The sequence below is a fragment of the Lygodium microphyllum genome, chromosome 18 (genome assembly GCF_053477565.2).
Source record: "Lygodium microphyllum isolate KBCC chromosome 18, Lygodium_microphyllum_v1.1.10, whole genome shotgun sequence".
Taxonomy (NCBI): domain Eukaryota; kingdom Viridiplantae; phylum Streptophyta; class Polypodiopsida; order Schizaeales; family Lygodiaceae; genus Lygodium; species Lygodium microphyllum.
In genome coordinates this window covers 82,481,088-82,497,436 of record NC_141152.1, presented here as the reverse complement: position 1 = coordinate 82,497,436, position 16,349 = coordinate 82,481,088, and the positions used below count along the sequence as shown (strand labels likewise).

Below are 16,349 nucleotides of genomic sequence, written 5' to 3'. Positions count from 1 at the left end.
GTCTCCACAAATCCTGGTTTTTCCATTTTCCTTGCATCCTCCATCCATTCTGCATGACCTGTCATGTGGTTTGATGCACCTGAGTCAACATACCATACATCATTGCTTTCTTCTGCACTTGTCACAGAATTGTTCATGTGCTGCACCATGAACAAATGCTCATTTCTGTCATCACCCTGTCTGCTAGAAGATGCATAATTCCCTTGTTGCAGTTTTCCATTCATGATGTCATTCTGCTTTTTATAGCAGTCTTTAGCCATATGACCCATTTTACCACAATAGTAGCATTCAACATTACTGTTTGCATTTTGACCTCTTTGCCATCCACCACGACCTCTTTGGCTCCCCTTGCCTCTAGAATTACCACGTCCTCCTCCATAGGACCGGTTTTCTTGAGTTTGCTGCATATTTTGATTTCTACCACGGCCTCCAAATCTGCCTCCTCTACCTCTGCCTCTACCTCTTCCAGCATTTGAGTAGAAGACAGCTTCTTTTGAAGTTCCTCCTGAAGAAGATGCACCACCATTTCTCTGTTCCTCAGAAATTAGAAGAGCAATCAACTCCTCAAAATCAGGAAATCTTTCACGAACTGAAATGGATGTCCGAAACTGTGCATAATCCTTTCCTAGACCATTCAAGGTCACAGAAACTAAATCATCATCTTCCACTGGTGACCCAATGGAAGCAAGTGCATCTGCAATCTTCTTCACCTTCATGTGGTAGTCGTTGATGCTCATATTTTCTCTTTGCACATTGTGCAACTCTTGCTTGAGCTGCATTTTCCTGGCTTGCGTATTTGTGCTATACATTTTTGACAAAGTATCCCATGCCTCCTTTGGCGTACTTGCATCCTGAATATGCACAATCATAGAGTCTAAAATGCTGATAGATAGCCAATACATAACTTTCCTGGCTCTCTCATGCCATGCTTTAAATGCATGCATTTGCTGTTGATTGGGAACATCAGGAAGAACTGGTTCTTCTTCATTTCCTGCAACAAATTCCCAATATCCTTTTCCCATAAGGAAATTCGTCATTCTAAACTTCCATGCTTGGAAGTTGTTCTTGTCAAGCTTTTCAGTGACAATCTGTGAAAGAGAATCAGATGCCATTACAGAAGACTGCAAAAAATTCTGTCACTGCAAAAACCACAGCTTCACCCTCACAAGGGAAAATCTGCAAAACTGGCGAAAGTGGTATTTGACCACACAGTCACTTCCTAGTGACGATTTTGCATCAACAGGCAACAGGGATGATTCTGTAACTCCCAATGTCTCTGCGCACAAGCATACAATGCAATTTTTACAGTAACTATTCGCCGACCTGTAGAACAGTGGCTGCACAGCATAAAACTGGGCCTTTTCCTGAGTGCATGCAGAAAACTTCCGCCTCCAAAACAGGCCCCGAAATGGCCTCAAATAAAAAAAACAATGTCACCGAGAGCTAAAGCTCTTGCCCGCAGCATATACTGCCCTCTTGCTTCACCGCGAAGGGCGTCTCAACCTGAGACAATGCACTCTTGCAATTTCCGGCTGTGCTACCTGCAGAGATCTGCTCCCAAAACAGAAAATGAAAGCAACACTGCTCCTCTTACCAGAACACCGCGAGCTTGGCTTGCTTTCTTGAGCTCCTTACCACGAACAAGGCTCTGATACCATGTCAAGATTGTGGGAGAGAAGGAAGGAGTCTCACTTGTAGCTTTCTTGCTTGCACAATGGGGGAATACACAAAGGGTGGAGGCTGAAAACAGTTTTCCTCTTCTTAGTTGTGTAAGCCAAAAGAACTCTAGTACAAAGAAAATAGAAGAACCCCATATATGGTTCTCAAACCAAACTCAACTAACTAAGGTGGCATACTAATTGAGCCACGAACTAGAGTAGATAAGGATAGCTATCATGTAGCTATTATTCATGGGCGGTGTACCAACCGCGTCTGCAACTGACAAGTCGGTGACATAAATACACAACGGTCACCCTGGCGTATCACGAGTGGAGCTCGATATCTCAACACTAACTTGATTAAATACTAGTTTTATTGTTTATTTTGCATCAATCTATAGTATGCCATGCATCAAATTTTTGGCACTTCATACTACTGATCAGATAGTGGGTTGTCTCACTCTAGAGATACATTTGGCGATTTATAAGTTGTCAAACTTAGTGCAATGGATCTCGCAAAAGGAGATAAGAACATCCTCAATTGAATCCTCAAGGCAAGGAGCAATGAAGGTAGTCTATCTCTTTGAGAAGTATTTACCCACAAGCATGCTCACGATACAAACCCATCTCCTAGTACATCTTATGGACAAAGTGCAGATTGCACAACTGATCCATATTCAATGGATGTTCTTTTTGGAGTGCTTCATGAAAACCCTAAAAGGCTTTGTGCGACAAGGAGCTTGTCCAAAGGGCAGCATGGCTAAAGGTTTAGCTAGTGTTGGAGGCATGGGTATATATTTTGGAGTGGTTGCTAACAAGATGCTATGGATGCTGAAGGAGAGAGCTGATTTTAAGAAAGCATTTAAAGCGTAAAAGTGGCTTGGGAGTTGTAAAAGTGGGGATTTTGGCAGAAAATGTGGGGATCACGAATCTAGGAGGTGGAGTTTTTCTAGGTGTATTTCGAAGTCGAAAATCCAATGCAAGTATTCGTTTATCGATCGAAGCCCATTTGAGCCCCCATTTAATAGCTGCAAGATTTGGTGTTATAAAGTAGCTACTCCATCTAGAAGCCCAAAAGAGAGCGATGGAGACCACGTTAATAGCTTTCAATGCCAAAAAGTGTGGCCCCTGTAGTCGGATTATGAATCCAAGGCCATTTACCCCTCCGTTTGGCTCGAAACCACTTATCAGTAGTGCAAATGCAAAGGAGATAAACCAGATAATTTGCAAGTTAATGATTAATGAGGATTAAGAAGCCCAAAAGCTCAAAAACTAAACGTGATGGGGAGGGAGGGAACCATTTTTCGATGCACCCCTTCATGGTCCCAAAAAATGTGCTTTTTCACCTGATCAAATTAAGAGAAACAGCTTGGGCAATGGATTCCTGCAAATTTTCACCTCCAATCACCACAATAAGTGCAATAAATTATACATTCTTTGAAGAGATCCAAAGCTAGTCTTTCTCTATCCTCTTTCTCTCTCGCCATAATTGTTACTCGTGTGGGCTAAGAGGATAAGGAATGGATGCCGATTCGTGACAAGATGCAAGGAATGGAGCAAGGAAGTGTGAAGGTGGTCTGCAATGGCTGTGTAATGGTGTCAATGGCTCCGATTTTTGAAATATGATACATCATATGTGTAGGATTTATCGTAAGTGTCGATTTATTACATATTATATCGTATCTCTTGTGTCTATTGTGAAAAATGGTTGAAAATTCTTGAGTTATATTTGTCAATGTTTGAAACCATAAAAAACTCAATCACTTTTAGTCGTTTACATAAAAAAGATCAAAACTGCAAAACCCAAGATGTAGAATTTAATGTGAAAATGGAGATTTTGTTGGCTTTTGAGGGTTCAATGTTGTTTGCATGGAATAATAATTGATATGTTGATTGACTATAGTCCATATTAGTCACATAAATTAGCAAATTAAAAAAGGTAGTAATTTATGTTCAAATAAATAAAAATACGATGAAAAATAGTCTTTTTGAAGAAAAAATAAGAAATTTTAGCTTTAATGCGCTGAAAATTATCAAAAATTAAGAGTATGTATATGGATGTATATGAGGGTAGAGCATGAGGATTTGCCTCAGACTACCTCCATTTATGTGTTAAATGAATGTATTTACTACTTATTCATACAAAAAAATGACGACAAAGCCCTTTTACACTAATTCACGGAGGTAAAACCTAAGCAATAGGGGAAAAAGGATTGAAAATAGATAAGATTTGAATAAGTTTTGATTTCATTGCATATTATGGCATATAGGCTTCGATTTATTTAAGGTTGAAGAGAAATAGTAGCACAGGTTAGCTCGATACTGTCCCTTTGCAACACAGCATAATGTTAGAGAAAAGACATCATGGAAAGATTATTCTCGCATAACACTTTGCTGATTTGTAGTTAAAATTTATTTGAGCACAACAAGTCATACATATTTCATTTGCATTTAAGCATGGTATCAAAAGAAAAAATCATGGATGCATTGAACCTGTATGCCTAGTTGTGACCAACGTTGAGTGTGTGAGGCTCCTTTGGCTATATGGTAGTATGGTGATCTTTAGGGAGATGTTATGTGAGGCTAAAATATTTCTAGATCGTTATATACATCATGAGATGATTTTATCACGTTTGTTTTTTATGTTTGAGATGACGCATCTGGGGGCCAATCCCTAGGGGGTAGAAGAGCCATAGGAGCCATATCAATCAGCTGGGGGATGCTTTGTTTGTGTGTATAATGAGGTGTTAGTCACCCATATGCATGGGATACTCCCTTTGCTTGGAGTTGGGATGGGTAGTACATTGGACTACAGTTTGAAACTCATATCTACAAATGCATTCATTAGATAAATCATATCGTAGCATCCAAACACTCTTGGCCACAAGGCCGTGGGGGTTGTTTGGAGAGTGCAGGAGCCTGACTAGAGCCTTAGAGCCAATGTCAGTCCCATTTTTGGTCCCAACAGAAGAATGACAACAAACTAACTAGAGATATGGCAATTGGAAATGGGATAGAGAAGAGGATGTATGGAGTCATTGAGAAGAAGTGCATCTTTTTTGAATGTTGCACCATCTAACCATGGAGAAGTGGTTGAATAGGTATGAGCTTGCTAGAGAGCAACAAGAGGCAATACGATCAGAATCTTAGTGTAGTGCATATTAGTGGTATGTTCGATACCTCTTCAAGAGCATGGTGGAGTTGCCACATTTCATGACAATGACATAGTTGCATTATGCCCTAACAATAACTCCATGCTAGGGGGAGGAAGTCACTGGGGAGGAGTGTGAGTTCTCAATGGGATGCAATCCAAAGGTAAACACATGCTTTCATCATTGTTGTGTCTAGCAACTATATGTGACAACTAACCTGGGCATTTCAATAGTGTGGCATGATTGCATGGTGGTTGACATTTCTGAGTGGAACGTATCAACAAATTGCACTCCACAACGGATGGTGGTGTCATAGCGAAGTTTGAGCAAGAAATTCAATAATGGGTGCCACAAATTCGAATATTATAGTGGATGAGATGTATTTTAGTAACCTACAAAGTGCAATTTTAGTAGATTTTTGTAGCTTCTCCATGATCATATTTGATATACAATGGCTTAAAGTGGTGTTGGAAGAAGCACGGGCAACCATTCAATGAGGATCATCCAGGTTATTGGAGGTAGATTATGAGAAAAGATGGAACGATTTGTGAGACACATTTGTCCTGCTGAGTCATTATGAACAGATGCATGGCTTTTTTTTAAAAATTTACATCGACAAAATGAAGTTCACAAATGCCTTTTTACTCTGTGACGCATTCTTAACTGATTTCAAATAGGTAATCTTCTATCCTAACCCACAACAACCTTGTTGGTGGTATGTTGTGCCCGCAATACCTCAAACAGCTCAATTGTACAATGAAAGCAATGTGCCTAGCATGGATGTGGAGAGTATGTAGGTAGAAGAGTCATTGTTGTGAGAGGTGGAGGATGAGGAGGGCATACAGCATATTGAGGAGACAAGCACACAAAAAATCCAAGGGAGAAGACATGAGTACAAGATTTCTTCGAGAGTGAAGTAAATTCTTCTTTTTGTGGGGACCTCTGCATACACCTTTCCATGTATGTCAAGCTATGCCAAGAGCTTGTTTTGGTGCCATAGGATTGCTCATATTTGCATATGCTTGCTATTAGATTATTGACTATTTGCTTATATTGATACTTTGTTATATGTTTTTTAACTTACGCACCTATTCACAGATATATGTTATCATGCTGCACTTTCACTCTTATATTGAATGTGCTAACATCAAATTTTGATTATGCATGTCATTATAGGTGATCTAGAGAGCAGGATGAGCCAATAGTGCACAGATGAGGAGTTGCAAGAGATCCTGAAATATATGTCTCCGAATAAGATGGCACGCTTAAGGGACATGGTAGATGCAAAGTTGTCTCAATCATCGTCTGGGCATTCTACACGTTCTGCTATAGCAACATTGATACTAATGCAAATAACGATGATTCTATGGTGATGCAAATATCGACGTTTATAGCAATGACGAGGGCAATTTTTTGCATGAATAATTCTATCGCATTAAACGTAGGTATTGGGTCTACATGTTGTAGTGTGTTTTAATAAGCAAACCTTTGTTGCAAATGTGGGTTATAAATCCATTTGATTGAAGTTCATGATTTGTACATATTGCTTCATAGGATGAAACCGTTTACATATATGAAAACAATGCAATAGCTAATAAGGATGCTCAAAAGAGACATGAGGCCAAAATTAGCTTCTTTCTATCCTCCTTTCATAAACAAGTTTGTTTAGAAATCCTAGTCATTACATCCCACTTCTTGCCCACCACATCACTATGATAGTAAGACACTTAAAACTACTTTTAATCAAAAGAAGACATGGAGTTGAGTTGGCTAGTTCTTGGGATATCGAGAGGTTTGTTTCATTGATCTTATGATGGCAATGGCCACCTACTCCTCCTCATCTCATCTTAACCTTTCTTCCTCCTCCTCTTGTCTCTTTTTATGTTCCTATTCAAGTTTCCTTGACTCTTCTTCAACCTTGTGCAAGTCTCTACTTTCTTCATTAGTAGTTCTGGTCCTCCTCTCTCCATGATTGGATGGTGCTGAGCCTTGCTCCTCTTACTCGCTGACCATTCCATCACTTGAGGTTCCTTGTTGTTGAGTTTGGCGATCAGCTTCTCTCTTCTTAGCCACTTGCTCTACTTCTTCCCGTGCTAAACTCTGTTAGCTTCTTCTTTCTCAAGGTTCCCTATAGAGAAAGAGATGGGAGTAATGGGTAAATGATGCTCATGGATTGGCAATTGTTTTGGTGTTTCCTCCACTTTGGCAAAATCAAAGGTTCCTGTTTACATTGCTTGGTTATCGGTTGCCAATCAAATGCACAAGCCACTAGCTATTGTGGACCGTTGCAAAGTTCTTGTTTAGGTGCTTGGTTATCGGTTGCCAATCAAATGCACAAGCCACTAGCTATTGTGGAGTGTTTCAAAGTTCTTGTTGGTGTTGTCCATGGCCTTTAGTATCTTCATGCACAAGAGTTTCTATTTTTTGTTACACTTGAAAGGGTCTTGTTTAATGAGTTTGAGATCTTTTTATTGGCCATGTTACATGTGAAGAAAAGTTTGATTGCAAACAACAACGATTATATTTAGGAGTTTGGTTGTTTTGTTTCATAGATTTTGTCACACATTACATTTATCATGGATTGGAATGATGTGAAATTCCTAGATTGTGTGATCTTAGAGGAGAAAGCAAATGATAAGGTAGGCTAGTTCTAGTTGCATGTTTTCTAGAATTGGTATGAGGAAAATATTGTTGTAGTAAGTCACATCTTGGACTCTCGATTTACAAGTAGTAGTGAAAAAAGAAACTAGGGTTGTGTGTCAAATTGAAAACATGAGACTCTAGCATTACTAGGGAGTTCTTTCTCCAATTTGGTGTGGAAATTAATATTAATTTTATGTAGGGGTAAGCAAAAGAACCTCGTTTCATTTGTGCTATGCTAAGAACATACTAGCCCATCACATGACTTTATATGAATTTAGCATCCGCAAATATATATAAGCTAATGCATCTCTTTTTGCATGGTGAGTAGAGAATGTGTGTGAGTATTACAACAAAGAAGTGGTAACACAAACCAACAAATAGAACCAATAACTTGCATCTCCAAATGATTAGAGTACATCACTACATATCTACATCTAGAATTTAGCCACAAAGTCTAGCATCTAGCAACGAGTCATGGACTATAAAAAGAGACTCCATATGATAATTTGGATTTGCAAACTAGTATTGCTTTTAAACTTTTTTATGAGCATAAGTTAATAACTAATTGTCCCTTCACTTTGTGAAATTGTTCATGATAAGTAATCTCTTAAAGTTTGACTAAAATGTCCTCAAGTGTTCAAGGACAACATAATGCAAGTGTCCCATACTAACCCATAGGCTAGTAGCTTGCAATCATCCAAGAAACGTACTACATTGACCAAACCTACATGATACTCAAACATTGCAAAGTTTGCATGATAGTCACAAATTTGAACCATATTGTCACAAGGCCGCATAAAGATTGCCACCCACCTTGAGCTCTCTAACAATTTGACATTTTTTGGAAACTTATGTTTCCATCGTTGCATATGTCCATCTGGAACTAAGTCATAGATCATAGTGTCTGACACCAAAGTTAAAGACTGTAAAAAGAGACTCTTTATGATAATTTGGATCATAAATAGTCTCTTACAAATTGACTAAAATGTGTGTGTCTACTTGTGTATAAAGAAACCATAATGCAACAATCCCACTCTTAGACCTCGAGGTGAGTAGCTTGCAATCATCCAATAAACATTGACCAAATCCACACGATATTTCAACACAGCCAAAGCATGCGTGTGACAGTTGTTATAAATGAGAACTCTTCGGTCCCAGGCAGTTGTTGCAACAATGTTTTTGTCTTTCCTTATAGATGTGCTTGCAACTCCTGGATGTCCAAGTATAAGTTTCTTCTTGGTGGTACAACTACCATTTTGATCGTCTAAAGTGTGAAAGACAAACTTTTCATTTGTAACCCCACTAACACCACCATGGTAGGAGTTTTCCAAAGCAATGCTAAGGATAGCCTCATTGTGAAGCTCTTTTATATTATGAATTGTGACCTCAAATTGCACATGTCCTAGACTACTAGGCTTCCATCCTCATAGTTGGCAACAATCTTAAAAAATCCGGGGTCATCATACATCATTAAAGAATGACATGCATACATCATTAGATCTACATCTTTGCAGCATTATCCAATAGTATATCAACAAATTTTGCCAAAATATAATAGTGTAGATTGCAAAGATTTATTAATTAGTTTGTTTGAGGCTTAATATCCACCACTAATTCTTTCTTGCAAGTTGATAATAATGAACCTCTACATCACACTCCTAACCACCTCATGGATTGTAGATTGCACGAGTACAAATAAGCCCTACAACTAGCTTGTGTATGCAATGATTTAGATCTCAAAAATCTACATGGAAGCTCTAAAATAAGGAAATGAAACATTTTCCTCTAAACCAAATAGGTGCAAGACAAGATTTTGCCTAAGTAATTGTGTCTTTAAAGATAGAAGGCTAATTAGGAGGGAGAATTAAAACTCAATTGAGATGATGCAAGCAAGTGATATAGATAAAGGAAGAGACTCCAATACTATACAAATGTATATGGAGAGATGCTTCGTACATTACCTGTGTTGCATAGCCCTTAAGCAAACAACTGACGAAGTCATGTCCATATGCTAGCCAAGTAGCCTCTTCAATTTCAATGATGGTAGCATTATGCTTGCCATAGGCAATGCTGAGACCATATAGAGAAAGCAAATAGTATCAATTCCTTCCTCACGAGTGCCATTTGGTTTCTCAACCATTTGAGATCCAAATCCCTTATATAATAGACCTATCTAGAAACCATCTATATTTTGTGAAAGCTGTTTTGTTAGCAAAGAACATGCCTCTGTGATAAACCAAGCTGGTCTTAGAGACCATCTCTTCACCTCCCTTAGGGACCAACACAATCGCATGGCAGGTTGCCATGAGTGTCTAAACTCTACAAACACTTGGCAATACATGCACAACTACTATCCTCAATCAAACCCAAAATTTGGGTTTGAGGAATGTGTATTTGTGTTTAGTCTGCACTCAGTCCTTTCAAGATTCTTAAGTATAGTAGGCCTAGTGAAGAAGGATAGCCCAATATCCAAGGCAAACAAATGCACTTTTGCGCATGTGAGCCTCCACCAACTATATTGCCATGCTCTCTCCCTTTTTAGGCTTTCCTTCTTGCTTTTTCCCCTTTATTATTCTTTAAAGAAAGCACTTTGAATTTTTTCTCAAAAAAATGTGAGAATTTAAAAAGAAAAGAAAAGATATCTAGTTGCATGAGTAACAAGCAAAAGTAAGCCACATAACGGAAGTTAATAGTGGGTAATTTTTCTCAGCATATGCCTTGAAGGTTAAAGGGCAATGCTACAAAGAGAACATCCCTCCAAAATTGCCCATCCTAATGGCTTCCCAAGTCGGGGAGTAAAAATGCCAACGATGTTTTGCGGGTCCTAGTTATTTTTGTATTTGGCGAAAATATTTAGTACATCAAATTTTTTTCGCGTCTAAAATTGCCGGATGTTCTGCGGGGCCCACGAGCAGATCGTGTCAACCCGTAGCGACCGCTTTCACTTTTCATCAGTAGCCCGGATCTACTGACTTCTAGGCTAGGTGACTCTCTGCTCCCTGATTGCTTTTTCTTTCGTAACTCTCTCTCTCTCTCTCTCTCTGTGTGTCTGCGTCTGCGGTTTTCATCATCAGATTCATCTATTAGATCAGAGCACACGGCGATATAGCTCTTTCTTCCAAGCTGCCATGAGGTGCCATTCCGTGGAGGCTCTCTGGGCACCTGAGCCTCCTCAGCACGACGTCGTTGCCATGGTTGCGATGGAGGAGCCATTCTCTCTGTGGACTGGAGGTTCTCGTGGCGAGATTATTCACTGGAAGCTGCACTCTCGACCTCCCGACCCTCAGGATGCTGCAAAGGTCCGTCTCAAAACTGCAGTGATTATTTATGTTGATTCTGAGAGAGAGAGAGAGAGAGAGAGAGAGAGAGAGAGAGAGAGAGAGAGAGAGAGAGAGAGAGAGAGAGAGAGATGCCTGGTGGCATGTTAGATTGTCTTCTTTGCTGTACATATGGCTTTTGTTTGCTGGCTGGATGGCCCCTTTTGCATATGAATATTCGATGATTGAACAACTTCTGAAGTGCGAAAGAGAGTGTGGCATCTCAAAATTTTTCCATGGTACCACAGAAGGTGGTAGTCAAGGATAGAGTTGCTCCTTGGCTCAATTTATTTGCACCGCATAGTTTGTACTTAGTTCCTAGATGGCATCGACCGTCTTATGGGGATAGGATAGGCAGTGATAGGATAAACAATGATAGGAATAGCCCTGCTTTGCTATCTTCCTTAGTACCGTTCTATACGTTTGCAATCTTCTCCATGCAGCCAGCAATTGGTACATGGTATGCATCATGTACTCTCTTGCATGCCCCCGAGGTACCTGGAGTTTTGCTATTATCAGCATATTATGGCTTGTGCACTCCTTGGTCAGCATGTTGCAGCAAGCTAGGGAAGCCACATTCTTCTTTGCTCCTGCTGCTCCCTCTGCTGAGTTTCCTCCTGCTTTTTTCTCTGCTACTAGGCTGCACATGTTGCCTAGTTTGTGGTAGCCCTTTCCCTTGCATACCACTGATGGGCCCTTGCTTGTTGCCCTTGTTCCCTGCTTACCTGCCTCTCCCCCCCTGGTTCTTCCTGTTGCGCCTCTTGCTTCTCCTCTGGGTTTGTTGCACCAATCCTCGTTGTTGACATCGTCTCTGTCTGACTTCTTACTTTCTTCTCCCTGGCCGTTGTCGAATCCTTCATTTATATCTTCATCCTGCCTTTGGTAACAGTGTTTGTGCCAATATCCTTGACTAGCTCTGTGGACTTTGTATTTGGGTCAAGAATCAAGATATTTTCCCTTGCTCTGATCTGCTCTACCTGCTCCACCAACTGCTGCACATTCTTGCGCATATTGCTGGAAGCTTCCTCTAACCCATCATAGAGGGCACATATCATTTGTGTGTTGAGGAAGATGTTAGGAGACATCCTTTCATGTGTCTTTTTCTGTTGAGCTACTGAAACTTGCCTCCTAGATTATCATACTTTTTTGGCTAATTAAACAGCCCCAAAAAGACATTTTTACTTTTTTGTATGACACACACAGCTTTTTCTGGCTCCACCATGCTCTATGGAAGGGGCTCTTTCTGCTCATCACTTTCATTGCTTGTCCCACATTTTATGCCGCCACCTTGATTATCATCACCCACATCATCATTACCCTATCAGCCTTCATCCCCAACACCAAAAGCTGCCACCTAGCATCATTAGTACCCTCATCATCAGCTTTCATCCTCAGCACCAAAAACTGTCACCCAACCATCATGAGGTCCCTCCTGTCTCAGTTGCTAGCTTGCTGCCTAGTCTGCTAGTGCTGTAGCCAGCTGGTTCTTCCCTGTTTCTGACCTGCTCCTTGGAGGTCTTCTGCTGCTGCTTTTCAATCTGCAGCCCATCTACATCACCTCTTGCTGCTCTTGCTATCCTTCTTCAGCTTTTGAAGGTCCACGTTTTTGGTTTCAGGCTGCTGTTGAGCATCATCCATGATCTGCTGCAGTAGTCATCTATTGTCAAACACCTCCTAGATATATGCATCACCTGCTCCAGGATATATAATGCAATCATTCAACATCTTTTACCTCAGTTGTGTTGTTTCATCACTCTCAGCTTTAGTCTATGGCATCAACACCATTCTTGGTATTTTTTGCTGTAGTTGGGATCTGTACACGGAGGATGATACTCTGTGATGCTCTCACTCAACTGCTTCCATGAGACTACGTGGTTCTTGGACATCTCCGCTTCTTGAGCACCCAAATCTATGCCTTCTTCATTCATTCATTCAACAGATACATCCTCTCTTCTTTTTGTGCTTTTGCGTTCTTGTTTTAGTGCATTGTGTTTTAGTTGCATTTCTACACTTTGTATTTTCTTTGCAACCCCTATCATATGTTCACATGATATCAGAGTCATGCTCTTCTATGGAGTATCTTGCATGGGTATCGGAAAAGCTTGGTTTCTACGAGTTTGCAAAAACAACACATAACTAATTTATAATGTGTTGATGAACCTCCATCTTGGGATCTTATGGAGTCTAATTAGGCCTCTCCTTCATTGGAGGTCCTAAACCAATACTATGGCTCTAATATCGAGGACAATACATCTTCCCTCATTAGCTTCTTCAAGTTTACTAGATGTTGACTGGAGGATGGATGACGAGTTTACAAAATACTTGTGTAGAAGGTGGCCCATCGATAATCTTAATCTTCTCTCCATATTTTGAGAGGAGCTGCGCAGTAGTCAAAGTGGGTGGGGCTGGCCGCCTCTCCATTTAGGGAGGATACACCGGATTACTTAGTTTATGCGTGAGTTTGTGCATGTGTTGTAGGCTGGACACATTATTTATTATTTATTTGTTAGTGCATGATTTATTTCGGCTAGTTTATTTATGGCCCCTATGGCCTATTTTCTGCCCCAGAAATCTGCATTTTGCTGAGGTGACCATCTTCCAGGTTGCATTTAATGCTGTTCATGCTTGCATTTTCATCAAGAGCCTTTGCATTTGTAGGTCCTTAGAAGGCTGGGCATCAATGTTTTCAGGCTGAAATTGCTGTGTTCATCCTTATGTGGCTGCATTTGGCTTGTCTTTAGTAGTCGTTTTGTAATCAGCTTTCTTTGAACTTGTGTGTAACACTTGACAAGTGTAGTTTGTGCTGTGTTTGGTGGTACTCTCTCTCTACATCTTTTCTTTTCTTCATCTTCATTTATTATCCTCTCCAATGGCTTCTCTTTGCAGCTGCAATTTGTGTGAACACTTGACAAGTGGACTCTATTCTGCGTTGTCTGAGGGGTTTTAGTTGAAAGGTCATATCCATGGGGGATCAAAGAGAGAAAGAAGTAGAGAATAGGAGATAAAAGAGAAGAAAAGAATATAGATGTAGAAGTTGGATTTGATGTAGACAAGCAGTTAGGAGAACGATCGAAAAATGCTGGTACCCGAGGAGAGAAATGTGAGAGTACGCGATGGAAAAAGGAACTTGAACATAGAGGAAGAGAGAGAGAATGTGTGCAAGAAAAGAAGAGAAACCTACACTGAACAAGGAACAAATGCAAAATATAGGAGGAGGATTGAAGACACAATAAGACCTCACTTTCAACGTAAGTTGTGTTGATTTGCTTTCTTAGTCTCCACGCCCGCATCGCTCGCGCCCTGCCTGCGGCGCTGCTTGACTGCCTTGCATGTGCTCTGTCTCACTCACGACTCTGCTCGCACTTGCCCCCTAGCGCCAGCCTGCTCATGCTTGCCCTGCTTGCGACGTGGTCCGACTGTGCCTGCGCCATTGCATTTGCATCCCATCAGGCTCCACCCTCTGCGTCAACAATCATCGACCTGCTGTGGCGGTTTCGCTCTCTGCCTCACGCGCAAAAAGACCTCCCTAGTTGACCTGCTCTTGTGCCTCCATCCTATGCTGCACTTTCATAACACTAGCAATCGTTGCTCCCTTCGTCTGCAACAACATTCCCCCTGGCATCACAGCAGCTAGCTTGGTGGCTCTTAGCAGTGACGCGCAATGGAAACCTCTGGTTAGACGCCAGTGTATTTTGCGAGTGCCCACAGTCAAACACCTTGCTTGTCATCCTCTTTGAGGAACAACTCCTTTCTATCCGTGCCACAGAGCTAGAATTGAAAGAAACAACAATCTTTGGATAGGTCGTAGGACACTCTCCATCTAGGGCCCAGCTTGGGGATTGGCTTCACTCCATGCTATGAATTGGCACAGCGCAGATTGCGGAGGCAGTTCTCATGGGTCAGGGGATCTTCATGGTTCGACTCACCTCCGCGGATGCAACCCACGAGCTATTGGATAGCTCACCTTATGCCTCCACGAAGGGGGTCATCTATATGGTTCCCTAGTATAGTAGCTTCATAGTGGAGGAGTTCGTGCTTCACAACAGGTTTCCTAGACACTCGGCCACCCTTCTATTCCTCGGACTGGCGGTAGAGTATTGGTAGTTAGTGGACTTTGGACGGTTGTTCGGCATAGTTCTTCCTCCCTCCTTTGCGGATGCAGTGATAGCCACAGGGGTCCCGAAGGTACGGGTGGTTGTGAAAGATACAAAGAACATACCTAAGTTTCTTGAGATTGAGGCAGGCAGATACTCTTTCAGGTAGCAGGTTATTGTGACAGGGTAGTCTGGCCAGTGTTTGCAATGCCATGACTTTGGGCATCAGGCAGCATATTGCATGCGTTTTCGAGCCAAGGCGGCTAAGTCGGCAAAACCACAGGTGGATACTGACGGTTTTACATGGATGTAGCAACGACACATGGGAGACGGCAGGGGGGGCCTCAGCCAACTCCTTAGACATAGCCACGGCAGTAGAGAGTAGGAGGGTGGGTGACGCTTTGTCAGAACACCTCGTAGCACCCCCCTTCTCGTCCCACCCAGCAAGATCACATGCCTCCTCCACCCCCACCATCCACTAAGGTGTCAACCCACCCCACCCAAGATCCCCCCCCCCAATCCCACAGCCTCCCCCTTCCGGGGCCACTTGCCCCCCCCTCACACGTGCCATACTTCCGATCACCCCATCATCCCTCACTTCTCTTCCCCACCATCTCCCCCATTGATCAGCCCCCCCGATCTTCACCTAGTACATGTGTCCCCCCCCATCCATTCCCCCCCTTTGCACAGGGGGTGACGAGCCGCACAGGCCCATATCTTCTCCTTACCAGTAGCCCACCAGCCCCCCCCTCTCCACATAGCCACCAGCTCATTTGGCCCAGTCGCTCATTACACTTTCCCTCAACAGGCGCAATTGCTGCCCTAGGAGTTTTTCCGCAGTGGTCCGTGGTCTTATTTGAGAATTGCGGAGCGCGGAGAGTTTCCACTACCTCTCGAGGTGGGGATCTTTGTGATCCGCAAGTCAAGGAGCGGCAAGGTCCATTTACTAGCACCATTGGATGGACCAAACTATGCTTTCTTCTTTCAGACCTCTCATTTAGGAGACTGGACGATGACACAAATAGAGGAGGAAGTGAGGGGCCAAGTTACAGACCACATCTCCCAGTGGATGGGGGAAGGAGGGCTAGCACTTTTTTCCCAACAGTGGCCAGGGTGCATGGTGGACTGGAGCCGAGGTCCCACATTTGAGCATTATTTTTCTAGTCCCTCCCTAGTGGAGCTCACCAAGGTGATCGAGTGGCCCCTCGCACATGCTGCCTTCTTCTACCAGTGCATAGAGTTACGCCTCTCAGCCTGGCTAATAGACGCCCTAGTGGTACCGCCTGGAGCATCTATCACCCCCATGGTTGCCCGAGAGCCACCATGGGGGAATGGAGTTCACTCTCCAAGCCTGCGGCCAAGCGCATTCGCATGTCCCATAGTTCTTCTTCTTCATCAGTAGCTTCCACACCGAACAGATGCTTGCTCAGTTAGTCATAGGTTTTCTCATGAGTCTACACCTAGCATCCTGGAACGTGAACAGTC

General features: G+C 42.2%; 1 protein-coding gene across 3 annotated transcripts in view; it reads left to right on the top strand.

The window, feature by feature from the left end:
- Window positions 1–10,453: 10,453 nt before the first annotated feature.
- The window catches only part of LOC148021089 (Transducin/WD40 repeat-like superfamily protein), a 50,663-nt gene continuing 44,767 nt past the window's right edge, over window positions 10,454–16,349 (top strand). Inside the window, exon 1 of one of the 3 annotated variants that reach the window (XM_087698938.1) lies at window positions 10,454–10,752. In XM_087698938.1, the coding sequence (XP_087555064.1) occupies window positions 10,582–10,752 (171 nt within the window). In that variant the 5' untranslated portion in view covers window positions 10,454–10,581. The remainder of the gene's footprint in view (window positions 10,753–16,349) is intronic. The other 2 variants (XM_087698940.1, XM_087698939.1) reach the window with 2 other exon arrangements.